Here is an 18,515-nt window from a genome sequence, read left to right as displayed (position 1 = left end):
CCTTTTGTATCCAAAATGTATCTCAAGTTTCATGCAGTCAATGGGAATTCCAAGTTCCATACAAGTTAGCCTTCCACTCATATATTTTTCTTAATTTTTTTGCGGCTGCTCGTTGACGAGTCAAGCAACCACTAAAATAATCCATTAAAGATAAACTAAAAGCAAACACTAAACTTTAGTGCTAAGCCAGGGGAAACCGCAGCGCGCCCACACACCCACACACCCAACACACAACACACAACCCATGAATGGATTGATAATCAATCATTTATCAATGAGCGGGGAGCCGAAAGCGCTGCGGCACACGCCTTTCCAGAAAAATGGCCTGTGTGTGTATAAGCTTTTAGTTTGCGTTTAACGCCTCATGGATTCCCCAAAGCGGAAGCAACTTTTGGAGGGGTTCTATTCATTTGTGCCCGATGATGGAACGATATGTGTGCATGAGCACAAAATGCACGCACTATAAGCCCTTTACCGCGATAAGAAGTTCCCAGCCGAAGGATTGTGGGAATGTTAACTTCCCAAGGGGGTGAAATGCGTGAGGGCGTGCAGTTGAACAAACCGCAGCTGCTGCCACTGGATTTAATTAATTTTCTAGCATTCTGAGTTTGATTTGAATCTCGGCTGTGCAACGTCATCAACATCAATTGTGGCAATAGCCGCGGGCTCTATTGATTTGTGCGAGATATATTATGGTGGGAATTCCAGATTTTCCGTAGGTTTTGTGCGGCGGGAGGTGGGGTTCGTGGGGCGTTATATCATCTATTTTGCATAGACATATGCGGGCTCACCATATGCGGCCAGCCATTTCAAATTTATGCAATTTTCCGGCCGCTCTCTAAATTATTGAAAATAAACGTTTTTCGCTGACTACTAAAATTTCCGTTTTCATCCATTTTTGCAGGAGCAATGCGGAGCTGCGGCGGCGCCAAACAAAATGTGGGGATAAACCAGCGTCGGAGCCTTCTGGGATTATGCTAAAAATGCTCAAAGTGCGATATAAATTTTTATGAGTGTACGCGTTGAATTTTTACGACTGTCTGGGGCGGGGAAAAGAATTAGAGAAAATGCTCCAGGGAGGACGATTTAAAACAATACAATAGCTTAAAGTGGCAACGGAAATTGCATGCAAGCAGAGGAGGCGTGGCACTGAACGCCCCCCACCGCACGTGACACGCACCGACACAGGAAAACTAATAGACGCCATTTTGTAGCGGTAATTGGCAGGGCTCACGTAAGCAGCGCCAACTCCGTCTTATATAAAGAGCACCACCCAGAAATCGCCAACTAACCACCCACTCACCTCATCATGGCCGTTAGCAACATTGTCTGCGAGTGGCTGAGAGCTCTGGGCCTGGCCCAGTACGCCGAGAGCTTCCTGGACAACGGCTACGACGACCTGGAGATCTGCAAGCAGGTCGGGGATCCCGACCTGGACGCCATCGGCGTCGAGAATCCTGCCCATCGACACAAGCTGCTGAAGAGCATCCGATCGCTGAGGGAGAAGGGCGCCGCCTCCGTCTACTTCATGCTCAACGACCCGAACTCGCTGTCCGGCAGCATGGAGATCCTCTGCGAAACACCGCCCAGCAACGAACTGGAACTCGTCCTCCGCGAGCAACTCGAAACGGACGGAGTCCGACTCACGGCGCATCCATACTCAACACCGGTAAGTGTTTAAGGAATTTTTAAGGTTTTTGAAAAGCTAATAATATAAGCTTAGAATCAGTTTTTAAACACACCTACTTCTTGTGCACAGGGATTTTGAAACATTTCCTACAATTTAAAGCCCCTAAATTCTTTTTCCCAAAATAAAGTTGAAGTGCAGAAGATGAGTCGTGCCCAGCATCATTAACATGCCAAATTTGGCTCCCCTGGCTGGCAAGGAATCCGAGGCGAGGGTTTAAATATCTATTAAAAGTATCTGCCCCTGCCTGTCATAAAACTTTCAATCCAGCATGTTGGAATAGCCCGCACACACCCGCTGCCAGCGAAACTTTGGACAGAGCTTTCTATTACGAAATCCAATTGCAAACAAAACTGAAATTGCACTCGCCCGGGTCCCCTAAACTACGTAAACCCCTCAATTCCTCCCCCAAATTTTCCCGCTCCGCATTTCCATTGAGCTGGGTTTCGGTCGAACCCAGTTCCATTGCCGCCCACAACAAAAGGGAAGCGAGCTGTGCTCCCTGGCGAAAAACTATTCAATGTCAGTTTACATACTTAAATTAAAATTCTCGACATGCGAAGCAGAATCAAATAATGGCGAGGGGAGGGCCAAGGAATACCGGGGGATCCCAGGGGCAGTTGCATCGTTGGCAAATGTCAACCCGGTCCGGTCCGCACTTGACAGTAAAATGGAGAACATTTAAACAGAGGCAGCGACTCCACCTTCGGCCTCCCCTCATCCAGGTCCAAGTGCTCAACACCAACTCTCCGCTGACCAGTGGCCTTTGTATGGGAAGCTTTTAGCTTTGGCGAAGCCAGTGCGAGTGTATAGTGAACCCCTTATCCTCCGCCTCGAGATCCGAGACTCGAGTGTCATGTTGCTCCATGCCGGTCTCCATTGTTCTCCACTCAGCGAGTGCTCCCCTTTCGCTGCCTCTCGAGTCCCCTTGGGGCCCCCAATCCCTGAATCCCAGAAACTGCAACTCCAACTCCTGGCCAGAGCAGCTCCCAGGTAGGCGACATATCATGTGTTACCAAAAAGGCACCGATGGCCCCGAAAATGTTTCGTTTTCTGCCCAGTAAATCCACAAGGTGCACTGAGAACTGAATCATGCAAAAAACTGTTCATTAAACAGAAACATTACATCAAGCTTATTGTAGTAATATAAAAAACCAAAAATAAAAATTTAATTTTATAGTGTTCCATTGTATTTTTCATATCGTAAGTTAATAAGAAAATCCATATAAGAAGAGCATACGATTTTTTGCCAGTGAAAAAGAGCATTTAAAAAATACCTTCTGCCTTCTGGCTTCAGACTTTACTGCTGCGAGCCCTTACATTTTGGAGCCTTTCTGAGTGTAATTAATATAATGCCAAAGAGCAGACAAGTTGCCGGATAAATGGCAACATTTGATGGACTTCTCTGAAGCTATGGGAAAAGGCCGAAGATAAAGCGGCAGCCCGGCGGAAGTTTGATTTATTATGCAAAAATATTTCGCAGCTCTAAATTATGGCCCCCCAAAAGGAAATCTTAGAAGCAGAACCCTTTTCAGAAGACCAAGAATTTGCACATCGGTTTAGTGAAATGTGATTTATTTATATGAGGCAGGATTTCGCGAAGGATGGGGATTCATGAGGATGAGGAATGCCCGCGTCGTTGGCGGCACAAATCACGTCATTGAGTTGTTTTCATCAAAAGGGCAGGCATGCAGAGGAGTTTCTCAGTCTGGCACTGAAACTCAAACTCAAACGCGGACTCAGACTCAGACTCGGGCCCTCATTCATTCATTCATTCGGTGGTGCTGCCTCCTTAACCGTTGGCCAGTTTTGTGTGCGCCAGTATTTTTATCCCGAAAACTATCTTGGGGCCTGACGACCGACAACCGACAACCGTCGACGTCTTGCAGTTTTGTATCTGCGTATATCGCGCTGGCATACAATTTTTATTTATTACTCATTCAGCTGCAAAATTGTTCCTTAATTGCCCATATCAGCTGAGAAATGAAATTTATTACCTGGCGTGTGTATATCGCCAGTGTCCAGGCCCCCTTCCTTCTTGCCCCTCTGCTGTCTCCTCCTGTCTCCTGTCCGTTTGTATCTGCGCCTGTCTGCCGCATCATTATCAGGCTGAGTCCGAGTCGGAGTTGGCGAGTCCGTGGCCAGAAGATATTCCCCCAGCTTCATCGACATCATTAGTTTTGTGCGCCGTGCCGACAACGTTTTGTATATTTACTTAATATTGCATTCGCTGCTCTTGGCCGAAGAAGCCATGACCATTTATCTCGGAGTCCGAGGAGCAGCCTTCTGTGATTTCTGATTTCTTATGCCAATTTACTTGGGACTGGTCGTTGAGGTTGCTCCACATTGCTGGATGAGCCAGCCGTCCAGCCATACAGCCATTCGGCCATCCTCATCATCCAACATCATCATCATCATCATCATCATCATCATCATCTGGGGCTGTAGAGCCACCATAGATCAAAAGACAGTTTGCTTTAGTTTTCCCTCCTCGCCGTTGTATAATTTTGTTTTATGTGCCTTTAGCCTTGACCAGGTCAAGTCGGTTGGGTTTTGGGGTCGTCTCCTGTATCCCCCCGTCTTTCTGTGTTTTATTCTTCCTGTCCAACCGACCGACGGACCGACCGACCGAACGACCGACCGGCCAACTGACTTGGCTGACTTTAAGTTATTTTTGCACTGGGGCTTTATTGATTTGTCCTCTTTGATCTTCTGCCTGAGCTGTGGCATGATTTCATTTTTATGAACTTGAGTTCGGATTGTCTTTTGCCCCTTTCCCTGGCGGATTTTGCGTAGCGTGGCAAGTAATTGCCGCAATTCAATTTGTTCATTTTGCCTACGTGCTGTGTGGCTTTATTATTGTTGATTTTACTCGCCCATTATGGCGGATCTTTTGTAGGAAATTGGTGAGTCGGTCTGGTCTGGCTGCTCATTTACTTTCGATTATGTGCTGCCCCTGAATTGAAATTAATGGGCACACATAAATCATGTTTGTGGGAATTATGCTTAAGTTGTATATCTACAAGAAAAGTCATAAATAACATAGGTTATCTCCGGAACTAATTTTTTGGAGAATACATTTACCGTAGCATTCTTTTTAAACTCTTTATCTTTTTCAAAAAATAAAACTTCAAAGCTACGAAGTACAACCCTTAAGTTGGTAAGTTTAGTTTCTTGTGTACTTAACCCAGGGTTAGGTACCAACAATCTTTGACAGATTTCTTCCAAATCTCCATTCACCATCTCCCCCAAACTCTTTGGCCAATTAATTTTGGTAAAATCTCAAACAGCTTGCGTGAGTTTTCTTGCATTTACCCGCATTTCCTTCAACATCTGCATACATCTTGAGCCTGCATTTCCCAGCAGCTAGAATTAAACTTTTGTCATTGCACTAATTAAGACAAAAAGTGGGAATTGTTATGGTGTTTTTCACCCCCTCGGAGCAGCAACATCAAAGCAGCCAATTTTCCGACTCTAACCCCTGACCGAAAAGGGGGAAAATTTGCATAGCTTTCACCATTCAACTTAATCAAGCATTTAACACCAAAAAGTAAAACTGCGAAACCATTCATTGCTCATAAAAAATTAAAGTCTAATTGTGCGCGGCGGCAAAAGGAAAATGGGGAAATTGGTGGAAATGGTGGAAATGGAGGGAACGAAAAGGGAATCCATGTCCAGGGCAACATTGTGTTTTTTGTTTTGTTTTCCTTTCACACCGCCTGCCAACGTTTTTGGACCCTAAGCTGAATGGCGAGCGGGAAAAACCCTCTTCAAAAAATATCCTGCAAACAGGAGCACAGTAACAGGAACTCAAACGGGAGCAACAGGAATGGGCAGGACAACGCCAAACCGAACCGTTTGCTAACGTGCTGCGGCTGCGTGCTTTTTAATTAATTTAATTGCAATTTAATTACGCTTGCTATTTAATTAAACACATTGAACAAGCCAACGCGAACAAGTTGGCCGTTACGTTGCGACGTTTGCTCAAGCCCAATTGCATGTAAAGCTTTTTGCTTTACTTTCGGGGGGGCGGATCCTTGGCCCTCCAAAATTTGGCAATAGTTTTTTGGTAGCTTAATTAGACCCGGCTGCACAAGTTTAATTGATTTGTTAGCCAAAAGAGGTTGATAAAGAGTTCACCCTTAACTTTGCACAGCAAAGTAGTTTGGGAAAAACAATTGGTATATAAAGGGGAAAAATTTAAACTGCCGCCAATCATTTTCAATTTAAAAGGTTACAATTGCTTTGCAGCGAAGCCATTTGGATACACAATTTAGTTGGCCAAGAGTAATGGCTTTTACCTCACCTTTTTGAGGTGCATTGTTGCATCCTTTCTGCTTTCTGCTTTCAGCTGTTTGCTCCCCATAGGCCAAGATAATTTGCAGCTCCGTTGATAATTGACGATTAATTTAATAGAATGCCCAAGTTGGGAGTTGTGGCCACTACTATTTTTTTCTCTCCTACTTTCCTGGCTGCCCGTTGTCGGCATGCTCAATTGTGCGAAGTTATTTCGCATTCGCCGCAATGTGGCACCAAAATGCTGTCGTCGCCTGTCGCCTGCCTGTCGTGGCGGTTGCTGTTTCCTCGGTTTGGTTAGTTCTAAACAACTTGCCACATGCTTTGAAGCTGGAGCTATGGAGCTATGGAGCTGTGGATCCCCGGACTCGGCCTTACTTGGAGTTTATCTCATATTTCACATGCCGCCGCAATTACTGCGGCTACTTACAGCTCCTTCTGCCGCCGTTGCTGCCTTTCGCTCCCAGGCCCCAAACAACTCCAGTGTCAACTGGCTGGAAAAAGAGTAGGAGCCGCCGTGTCCGCTGCCTTGAAATGTTTCATAAATACTTGAGCAACGCGGCAAACATTTTGCTTATAAATCAAAAAGTGACCACGGCGGTTTCTCTTTCTCCGTTTTTCTCTCTCTTTGCTTTGTAAGCTCGTTGACAGGCGCTTATAAATCTTGTCGCGCACTTCGCGACCAGCTCCCCAATGGATCCAGTGGTGGCCGGGCCCAAAGGCCCAGGCATCCACCGCCGGCGAGGACTGGAGGACCCCGGCCCGGCCAGTTGGCCAGTTCAGCCTACGCCAGGGCCACTTGTGCGTTTCGTATAACCAATTACAGAAAACAGTAAGAGACAGCGCGAGACAGGGAGAAAGACAGCCGGCGAGGACGGGCGGAGCGGAGCGGGTCGAACTCATCTTGTCCTTTATTCAATTTGTTACCAACAACTCGAAGCCATACCCTTGCTGGGGGTACTTTAAAACTTAAAAAAAGCAACAAAAATATAAAAGAAAGAAGAAAAAAGAAAGAAAAGATTCTACCCTTCCCTTGTTTCAGACTAAGCATTGGCCACTCTAAAACTTTAAATGTGACCATCTTATTCTAGAATTTATGATCACCTATTAAGAGTATTTAATTCAATCGGGTATCTTAATTGCAATGTACTCCAATACTCCCTATCAGTCACACTTGTTACGCTTAAATTTATGTTTTTCCCGAGGAAATATACTCATTGGCAGCTAGAGATCCGGCAGATCTGAAAAAAAGGGGGAAATGCGATAGCTAAACAAATCGCATTCGAGTTGACATAACTCGCTGTCAATGTGTCGACTGTGTGTCTCATAGTTGCTGCTGATGTTGCTATTGCTTTAGCTATTGCTATGGCGAATGTTGCCGCTGTTGTAGCAGCAATTACACATTTCACAATTGTGCCACGCTAATGATGGGAGTCCCACGTCCAGAGCGCCGTTGACAACTGCCTGTAGATTTTTGTGACATTAGCCAATTGTACAATTGCGTGGAGTGAAAGGCGGCCTAGGAGCACAGAGTACCGACTTCATTGCTCCATCTCACCAACTCCCCATCCTGCGCCCCTGATCTCTGACTCTCCTTCGGCTTTCGGGGTGATTGTGCTGTCCAGTTCATTGATATGCCCGTCGCTGCTAAATGTCAATTAATGTCATCAACTTAGTAGTTGGCTTCTCCTCGGTCCTTTGCTTGTGTTCCTCCGTTTTTGTTTTTGTTTTTGATTTCCTTTTTTTCCAGCCTTTGAACGTTTTCGCTTTTAATTGGGCGTTCGGCCAGCGGCCAGCCTAGATTTTTAGTGGGCGGTTCTCTGGGCAGATTCCACTGCTCTTGACTTCAACCGCTGAATGATTAACCAGCAAGTGAAAGTTGTTTGCCTGACACATTTACGGAGCGGCAAGGCAAGGAGCTGCATTCAAAGGGATTCACTCGTCCTCAATCCTTTCTCCATTTCTCCGCTTCTCCACTTCTCCATCCCCGAGCCCTGCTCTAGTTTGGGCCTGGTTTTGAAGCTGGAGCTAATTAGAGCAGTTCCAGGTTGCATGCATAAATCAAACATTGCACAAGTGCAGCGGAGGTCCAGAGGATGAGCTGAATGCAGATGCTGCCTTGGATTGCAGTTTGTGTTTGCCGTAATTAACAGGCAGCTGCAGCGATTAGGAACGAGTTACCAAAAAAAAAAGGAAAACATGATGTCGCAGGCAATGCGACTATTAAAGTACCTTAACCATTAATAATTCATGTGGTTCATAAAAGCAGTAACGTTGTTATGCAGCCTAAAAAAGGATTATATAAGTATGTTCTTATCTAATAATTAAGATCTGCTCACTCTCTGCACTGCAAACTTCATCACAGTTCCACCACACCCTAATCTAGGGTATAAATGCAAATTTCAGTGATTTGAAAAGTGTTGCAGCTAGATGGTAGATACCTAGCGACTACCTAGGCATCTTCCCCCGAAAAACCTGGTTGCAAATGTTGTGCAAATAGTCACAGAATTTGGTGCAAACGCAGCTCGGGGCCAAAAGCAGAGGGGGAGCTATCGGGGGTTAAAGGAGTGGAGAAATCTCATCTCTGTTGACTCCTCAGCTCATGGATTTCTGGGTCGCTTTGGTTTCAGTTTTTGATTTTTGCCTTGGCCATGTTGTCATAATTCTCCCCATGCCAAAGTGGATGTGTTCGGTGGGGAAAAGGTTTACTGGGGGTTAAGGATGGGGATATGGTCGTTCACGTTGCGAGATGTTGTTTGGCTTACACTAAACGACATAAGCATAAATCTCACTTACCTACAACTTGATTTACTTACTCCTGTCTGTCCTTCTCCCTCCCACTCTGCTCGTCTCTTTCTCCAGCGTCTGTCTCCCTCTGGTTCGGTCTCTTTCTCTGTGCGACGTCATAACGAATGTGGCCCTGTCAACATTTCAACTTTGCGCCATTTATGTTGGTCAGCCGCCTGCAGTTTTCTGCTGAGCTTTGAGCTCCAAGTCGTGGACATTGGGTGTGTGTTTTTCAGTGTGTGGGAGTGGGTGCTTCACGTTTATTTTTGCATTTCCAGACATTGCCCTCTGTCTCTGCTCGTAGGCGTAGCATTTTCCCTTCCTGTCTCTTCCTTCCAGTCCTCCATACAGAGAGAAAATATTATGAAAATAACTCTTCATCGGTATCCTTTTAAATCCAGGTAAACAAATATTTTAGTGTGACCTTGCTAGCTAAAAAGAGGGATTTCAAAATGTATGGTATTTTCGGGAAAATAGTCAAAACTTCATGTAAAATAAAATAATAAAATGGAGTTGATGGTGGAATGTATCACATTGATTTTCTCTCTGTGCAGGAGTATTTCATGGGTTACTTCATAAATATATTTCCTGTTTAATGGTGGTCCACTCTCACTCCGTTTCGTTACTTATGATTCATTTGGCAATTTGGGGTCGTCTGACATTTGATATAAATGTTGTACATTCTCTATAGCCTCGTAAGCATTTGCATAATGATGATGATGGCGATGATCATTGGGAGCTAGACTAAATAGGTTTGGGGTTGTCACGGTCCAACAGCATGGGTTAAGCCATCAGCTTCTTTCATATGACACGCTGGGGTCATAAATTTACAATTCCCCCGAATCGGTTGGCGGCTAATCCCTGGGCTCCAAAACACAACCAGCCACAGCCACACCTCACTAAATACATTTCCATTTGGCGGCCACCTGCACCATTTTATCACCTCGGAAAAGGCTTGTAAGCAAAAACCAATTTGGAGCACCCACACAAAGGAGGAAATTTAGTTGTTAAACTCAAACAATTTCAGCAATATTTCTGCGCATAAATTGCCGCCAATGGAGGGACACACTTGGCCCCTTGATTCTCCCCTGCTTCGGTTGACATTGTTGCACCATTCAGTTGCATCCGCTGCAGTTGTTGCGGTGGCTGCTCCCCTTTTTATACCCTTGCAGAGCAAAGGGTATTATAATTTTGGCCAGAAGTTTGCAACGCAGTGAAGGAGACACCTTAGACCCCATAAAGTATATATATTCTTGATCAGCATCACCATCTGAATCGAAATACGTCTGTACGTCTGTCCGTCTGTCTGTCTGTCCGTCTGTCCGTCTGTCCGTCTGTCCGTCTGTCCGTCTGTCCTCCTGTCCGTTTCTGCCCAAACTAGTCTCTCATTTTTAAAGCTATCTTGCTGAAACTTTCCCAAAAGGTGTGTAGCTATTGCACGCAGTATATAAGTCGGAACGGGCAAGATCGGGCGACTATATAGGATAGCTCCCATACAAGGGATTGAAATACAAAATTCTAACGCCGTTGTTTTTGATCAGATCGACTTGATTTCTTCCACATGGCGTTTTCTAGTTACTATTGAATTTCGGGTTAAATTTGATCGAAATCGGATAACTTGATCATATAGCTGCCATAGGAGAGATCAAAAAATATATATAGAATTAATGGAAATTAATTGATAAGGTGATTGTTTTTCATCACACGACTATGATTTTTTGAGTATCAAGTTTTTTAACTAGTCTTGGTTCATAAAAAAATGTTCATTAAAATCGGACAACTATATCATATAGCTGTCATATGAACAATAGTCAAAAATATAAAAAATTAATAGAAAAGTCGTCGTTGCTTCGTTGTTGTTTAGCCTTTGTGTATTCTGTTCGAAATATTTGATGACTGCAAGGGTATATAAGCTTCGGTTTGCCGAAGCTAGCTTCCTTTCTTGTTCTCCTTCTTTCTTTGGCTTTTTTTGGTCAGTCAACGACTTTGCCTGGGGGTCATAAATTTCCACTTGGCGCGGGAGGAGCGAAGGGACGGGGCACCGACGACATTTTGGCATTTTCCCTGCATGTTGCTCCAAGTGAGTTATGTTTGGCAGACGCAACTGCAACATAAACTGCAGCAACAATGAGTGTTCATTTGTTTATTTGCATTTAACGTTGGCTTAATTACTTTACCAGTTATCGAGGGACAGCATTGATCAGATGTTCTGTTAACTTTTTCTTGAACTTAAGCCTATGAGAGGTAAGCTTCATATTTCGCCCGCTGACGTTTCCTCGGTCCTAATTACTGACTAGACTTAATCCCTTGGCTCCTCCAAAGGCAGCTGCTCAAGTCCAGCCCCTTGATTTGCTCGATAATATTACATTTTCATTAGCCTGCCCGGCAGCCTGCTGGCTGCTTAATTAATTTAAGTTGATTGTGTGACGCGTGGCATCTGCGGAGTGTCCAATATCCAGCCGAATTTCCAGCGCCAGTTGGGTGTCTTATCTCCTCCCAGAGTCTTTCGCAACGTCCAACAGTCTGGCGATTCGATTCGCTTCGCTTTGAAGCTCAGGATGAAGCTCGCTCATCAACGGGTTTTCGCAAGCATATCAGTTTTCATAATTGGCACTGCCCCGAGTTGCCGGCGATTCGTGTGGTTGTTGTTGTTGTTGTTGTTGTTGCTGTTCTGTTCGCCTTGCCTCTGCTGCGCAAACATTTCATGTTCAAGCTTCCCACTCAAGTGGACATTTGAGCCTCCTTTTCGGCCAGGTCTCTCATCTGAGCCCATCGGAGCCCCGGCTTCGGTTCTGGTCCATTGCCATGGCAATGTTTATGTTGTTGCGTTGTATCTCTGCTGATATGTGCAGCATCATCACCTCATTTAGATATGCGATATGCAAACGCTTTGGCTACGCTTTACGACTGCTGTAGCAAAATGTGCACTGGGAGCAAAATTATTTAACTATGTTGGAGTGTAAATTTATATTGAATGTTTAGCAGAGGCAAAAAGCTATTGAAATCTAATTAAAAGAGAGGTTTTCACGAAGAAAAATAGTTTAAACACTGATGTTAAAAGAGTGAAGAAAACTTGTAATATTTTTCTTCTCTGTGCATCTGCATCTGTGGGCCTCGTTTTTTCATTTGCAACTCGGTTGTCGTTGAACTTGACCCTGAGGCTAAGCCAATGAAGAACATGCGCCTTAAATGCCTGAAACCGACTCGGACACGGACGCTTCCTTTTGCAGTCTCCAGTCTCCAGTCTTCGGACTCCGGCACCAAGTTCGTGTTCCCTGGTGCCAACGCATTGCACTCAATGAAATGAATTGGTTGACATTAGTAAGCAGACGAGTGTTGTTGCAGTTGCAGCTGAAATTCTAAACGGCCGGGAGGAACTGCCTCGGAGACGAGGACCATGAGGTGTGAGAAGTGGTTGTGGGTCTTAGCTGCCTTTAAATGGGGTATATATGTCGGATTGTTTAAGCGAAAATTGAGATGGAGTCGGAGCGCTTAGGTTGCGAATGGTCAGACCGATAAGATACGAAAATTGAATTGGTCTGCTGGATGTGGCATTGCGAGTCATGGGAAGGTGCTACCACTAAATGCTGGGATTAATCAGAGTAATGGAAAGTAAACAGAATATGGCAAGTATCCCAGCGATAAGGCTGAGCTTTGAAGAGTTTAAGATAAGTGATGGAATCAAATGTGGAAGATAGTTTATATAGTAATAAGTTTTCCTATAACGAAAATAAAATATAAACATGCCAAATATGCCGAAATGCCAACCCAAAATTCTTTTTAGAAGTAGGTCATTCTCGTTCTGTTTGAACTGCCCACCAAATTCTTAAAGTTTGTATAATGCATTCACTTTCACAACAATTTATTTCTATTTAAATGCTTTAAAAATTCCTAGCACTTAAAATGATTCTCATTTCGGATCGTTTAATATGCCATGACCGAGTTAAGTTCATCGTGGCAATTAAGCAGGCAATTTTCAGCGCTTCGTAGGCGGATTCATGTATTCAGCTCCATCTGTCATGGCCTATCAAAGTGTTGTCACTTCACAGCTGTCGGAGCTGCTCAGGCCCAATTCATATCAATTTTCATTTTAGCCCCCGGCTGCAGCTCCATTTCCCAGTTTCCAGTTCCCAGATCCCAGATCCATTCCCACAGCGCGTCGCACATTCGCAAACACTCCGCTCAGCGCCAACTAATTTCGCATGCCCTGCCACCACGAGTCGAGCACTTCAATCCCAATTCCAATCCCCGTTTCCAGAGGCAAGACAAAATGCATAATAATTTCTGCCTCAGTCCCTTTTTTTCCTGGATTCCTCCCATCCTGGTTGGCTCTCCATGAAACACCAAACAGACTGAGACGGGACTCAACCCAATTCCATAAAGCGAGAATCTCAATGGGTGTGTGTGTGTGTGGGTGTGGAGGGAGGTGTCCATATCCATATGCTAAAACGAATTCGCCGTGGCGCACTTGTCTAAAATGACATAATTTACGGCGTAGCGCAGTGCCGCAGTTACGCCCACCCAACAGGGCGAGGAATTTTATAAATAATATTTCACATGTACATATGAAAATTACCCAAGCCCTCGCACAGTTGTAAACATACAGTTGGAAAAATATGTGCGAAAACAGAGTTCTTAAGGGATTAATGTTTTATGTTGAATTGCATTGTTATAATTAAACTTGTTAGTTAGGAAATAAAAATTAAACATCTAACCAGTAACATACAGATTGCAGTATTATTTTCAAATTTCGCATTCAAACTAAATTTTTGTTAAGTGATTAATGTTTTATGTTGAATTGCGTTGTTATAATTAAACTTATAAATTAAACATAACCAGTAACATACAGTTTGCAAAATTAATTTCCAGTTTCATGTTCAAACTGAATTTTCGTTCAGTGATTACAAGTGTTTCGAATTCATAGGGCCTCGTGCAATTTCTTGACTCTGCTCCGATCTGTCTGTTGGTCTGTCTGCTGCTCTTATTGCCAAATAAATTCGTGCAGCAGTGAAAATGAAATGTGTAAAATATGTGGCACGACTGTCTGAGCCGCAGGCAGCGTCCACCAGCCACCGGCGAAAAGGAGGAGGCCTTGCCCCAAACTTACAGCCCCTGTTCGGGGCAAAAGCCATTTTTATATGGTTTTCACTTTTTGTGTTACTGTTGCTGTTGCTGTTTCTGTTCTGTTCGTTCGCTTGTTGATTGTAGTTGCAGATGTGTTGCCACACCGCAGCAGCAGCAGCAGCGGCAGCGGCATCAGCATCACTGCCCTGCCCCAAACTCCAGACCCAGTTTCGGCAGCCGCTTCTCCGCCTCTCGGCCTTAATTAACTGCTTATGAATCTGCATATGCAGAGGCAGTCGTCCTCCCCTTGTGTGTAGGTGCCGCTTGTTGCGGACTCGAAAAGTACAGAAAGACACCGGAGGGGAGTAGGGTGGTGTAGAAGAAGAAGAAGCCAGAAAGGCCAGAAAAAAGAGAAAACAGGATGCTCATTTAAATATTTAATGAAGTGCCTGTGTTGCTGCAAGAGATCTAGGCTGCAGCTAATCGTGCCAAGCTCCCCACATGTAACAGTTTCTGTTTTTTTCCACACTTTAGTTTTCATTTTTTCTCCTTTTGATTTCTGTTGCCTTTTTTCGGTGGCCCAGCACCTCTTGACCCATTTCGGGGCCGTCTTTAATTAGAAATTAATTGCAGCAAATCGGACGGGGAAGAAAAGCTGAAGATGCCGAGGAAGGTAAGATCCAAGCGGCGCCTGCAGCACCTTGAATTGATGGACATGGGCTTGTTGCAAGACTTGACTTGACACATGCCAAAACAGGCAACAAACTATGAGCCAGCCTTGGCTTTTTATTGGCTATGCCCCGGTGCACAGGGAAAAATATTACCTCTAAGGAACTCCTGCGGTAACCACCTCCGAACCATAAAACAGAAAATACTTGATTTTTCTGTGTGTTGCTGCTGCGGTTTTTTACTTATTTATTTTGGTTCGCATTACATGGACATGCCTTCAATTCAGTTGGCAACACCTTTCAGTCAAGTCATGGTCTGTCTGGGGCCGGGATTTCGGTCCATTGTCTGGATGGCTTGGTGGATGGCTTCTCTGGAGCTCTCTCTCCGCCGCACCGCCTACACATGGACCTGGGTGATTTTTGCTTAAATTTATATTTACTTTTGCCTGGCTGTTGGATGGACCTCATGTTGTTATCATGTGACATATGTGCATCAACGCCCCATGTTCGTTCGAGGCCTGTCAACGCGGCCAAGAAAGACACCCGTGGTGGTGTAGTGGTGGTTCAGCTGGTGGTGCTCGCGGTGGCGGTGGTAGTGGTGGTGGTGGTGGAGCTGCTGTTTGTTGTGGTGGAGTGGGTCCAAGATTTATGCTGACAACTCAGTGTTTGATTGGCAAATGGATGGGGTCGTGGCTTCGGGGGAGCCACCGCGTCGTATGCGTAATTTGACAAGTCTTAAAGTTGCCAGTGATTTAATGCCGGAGAATCCACACCCAATACACACAAATACACACACAAGGCGGCACAACTGCAGCCAGAGAAGTGGCAACTTCCGCATGCCGCTAATTGGCAGGAGCTCTGTGGCTGGCGGATGGGGCAGGAGCCACAGGGGGCATCCTTGGCTGGCAATTAACCCGCATTGCCCCAGTCGCCGGGTAGTTGAACTCCAAGTCAGGCTTTTGTTCTCTCCTATGCCGAGCTGTGCCTCTGCTGCGCCTTCTTTCTTTTTTTCGGCAATAAACTAATGAGCGACAAAATGCAAAAGCCGCAGACTAGTGGGAAAGAGGCAGAAAGGGAGGGGTGTTCACACTTGGCATGCAATGTACACATAGAAAAAGGAAAGGGAAACCTAAGGATAATTCATGAACAGTTTAAGTAAGGCTTAAAATCCATACTATTAAATTATTAAAATTGTTTCTCTTGGTCTTATTGTATAAATAAGTTTAAAATTTACTTAAAATATATCTTAAAATTTTGATTATTTCAACTGGTAATTTATTTATTTACATTTATTATTAGTAATTTATCCCTGACCACTGCCTGTTTTTCGAGTGCAGCCTCGCCTGGTTCTGGGCCTTAATTAGAAGGCAACTCCCAGCGCCCAAGTTAGCCTAGACGCTGACGATGACACCCAAACAACTTGCAACTATGCACTATTAACCCTTTGTGCCTCATGTGACTGTCTGTCTGCGCCTGCGAGTGCATGCGGGTGTCCTCGGCAAATCTCATTTAGCAATTTAGCCGCACACCCACTCGCAGAGGCCTTGGTATCTGTTTCTGTTCCTGGCCCGGTTTCTGGCCCTGTGGATGTTGCTGTGGATGTGGATCCTTGGCTCACGTCCATCAGTCGTTTGCTCGTTTGCCTGCTCGCTCATTTAATTAACAGTCGCGCGCCACGCCACAGTTCCCGGCGAAACGAAAAGAAATAAAGGAGGCTGGGCCCTTCTGGGGCTCTGAACTGAAGCCATATCTATAGCCAAAGTTGAAGCCCTGCTCAAGGCGTGCTGCTGCAGCGATTCTTTCGGTCTCTCCACCTTCTTTCTGCCGGCAGATGAGCAAGTTGCATGTTTTTTTAATTATGAATTATCGTTCCGCCCCGACGGAGTCGGCTGTTTGACTGACTGACTGACTGACTTGACTGGTTGACTGGTGGACTGGCGGACTTGTGGACTGGCGGTGGAGGTGGACTGCCTTGCATGGAGCTTGTTGCATTTAAATGACATAATTATGGCGCATAAAGAAACTCCCACACAGGGCGGCGTTTCAAAGGTAGGCAACCACCCAGCAGCAGACAAAGGGAAGTATAGTGTGCTCCCCTCCTTTGTAAATTAATATTTCCGAACTGGCGGCAGACAACTTGAAAAATTCCCGCACAACAAAATACGAGTGCCAAACAATGCAAAAAATGAAAAAGGAATCTTTATTTTCTATTTATATTGTATAACAATTTTTATTTGCACTGGCGGAGCCACTTAACTGCCACGCCCCCTGCAGACTGCACTTGAGTATTTTTTTTATTATTATTATTTTTTTTTTTGGCTTGCAGATTCGCAAAAATTTGGACAATTGAGAGCGTATTTGAGCGTTAAGGCGCATATTATGTGTGCAAATATATCGCAAGCAAAAAAATTTATTTCAATTCTATTTGATTTTCATGTATTTTTTGTGGGTGATTTTTCTCTCATTTTTTGTTACTGTACTTCAGAGTGAAGGCCACTTGTGAAAACCATTTTCATTATGAGTGGTGGGTAGCCACCAAATATAAAAAAGTGGAAGTGGAATAAAAATAAAATGTTAAATAAACTGCAAATAGAAGGAATAAAATTCCATATCGATTTGAGCACGCATACGGACACACAGTTATAAACCGTCAATGGCCTAAACAACTAAAATGATGAGCGCCAATGAAGCGGATGCTAAATGTTTGACTCTCCGGGGGAAAAGGGAATCCTACTGAAAGGGAAGGGAGTTTTGTCTGCGTGAATGTGTGTTGATTATCAGGTACAGTAGTCACTATTAAGAGAGAACTATGAAATAAAAAAAGGGAAAATAAAATAAAATAAACACTTCGCAGGAAACGCTGAAAGATTTTTGTTCTTCCAGTTTCATGTTCATTTCCAACAAAAAGATTCTCATTGACTTTTACCTTATCCCTTTTTCACTGTTCACCAAATGGTATATATTGATTTCGATTTTCAAGTGCAATGAGGTTGATGAAGCACCAAGCTGCTGCAGCTTTATTGTATTGCATTTTAGTTCAATTTTAGTTGAAGTATTTATCTTAATTGAAATTCTGTTTGACTTTGCCACCAGAAAGAGGAACAAAGGGGAAATGACGGCAACCATAAAAAACGCTTTAAAATAGTATCAATGCCAATGGCTAAATGGAGGTATCCAAAGTGATAAAAAAGGATATTAGACGAATATTGGATTTAAATTAACAATCAGCTTAATTAGAAACAATGTCAGGTGCAGCAGCTATCTAAGCTTAACTTAGTCTGCAACTAATTATTACGTACTCAAATAACTATATGGATAACTAGATTTTTTATTGCAATTTAAATTGCGCGAAACCCCAAAAAGAAAAATGGAAATAAAGAGGATAACAATGGCCAGCTTTCGCATAAAGGCTAATTAACTATCGATTGTTTTTGTTATAGCTTTTATTTTTTATACAGTACTCTTAGCACAAATTATTACATGGCAATTATAAATAGCTTGCTATGGGTTTGCAATTAAGCATGCATGAAACCGCAAATTTGCATTAAAATTGCACTCAGTATTAGCAACAGAATCGAAAATAGTTTTTATCTATTAAGCAAATGGAACTTTTAAGCTGATTAATAAAAATGCGAAAATTGAACACGGGCTTAATATTCCTTTTGCAGCTTGGTTAAATTACTAATTAAAAAGAGAAATTAATGACGGCTGGAAGGGAAAATCCCTTGCCCTGGATCGGGAAACGTGCCAATGCATACCAAATGTTTTTAGTGGCTACAGTTCCTCCATTCTATGGCATTATAATATGATAATTATATCAGTAATCTGGGCTCTGGCTTAACTAATAATTAATTTTATTGATCGACGAAGGCATTAATTGCCCTGCTTACGATTCCGAGAGCCCAAGATAAATGGCCCGGTATTTGTGTAACCATTCATCAAGTTCGGGGGCTTGACAAAAACTTAACAACTATATATACATGTACGTATATGTATATGCGCAGTGTTTGCGC

At 43.9% G+C, this 18,515-nt stretch overlaps 1 protein-coding gene across 1 annotated transcript in view; it reads left to right on the top strand.

Moving 5' to 3' along the window:
• The window catches only part of LOC108099255, a 148,336-nt gene that overhangs the window by 38,720 nt on the left and 91,101 nt on the right, over positions 1-18,515 (top strand). Inside the window, exon 3 of the mRNA XM_017202631.2 lies at positions 905-1,669. Within this exon, the coding sequence (XP_017058120.1) occupies positions 1,310-1,669 (360 nt within the window). The 5' untranslated portion in view covers positions 905-1,309. The remainder of the gene's footprint in view (positions 1-904; positions 1,670-18,515) is intronic.

Source organism: Drosophila ficusphila, unplaced genomic scaffold (genome assembly GCF_018152265.1).
Source record: "Drosophila ficusphila isolate 14025-0441.05 unplaced genomic scaffold, ASM1815226v1 contig_791, whole genome shotgun sequence".
In the NCBI taxonomy this organism is placed as follows: Eukaryota; Metazoa; Arthropoda; class Insecta; order Diptera; family Drosophilidae; genus Drosophila; species Drosophila ficusphila.
Note: the sequence above shows the minus strand (reverse complement) of the source record. Positions and strands in the feature narration are given on the sequence as shown.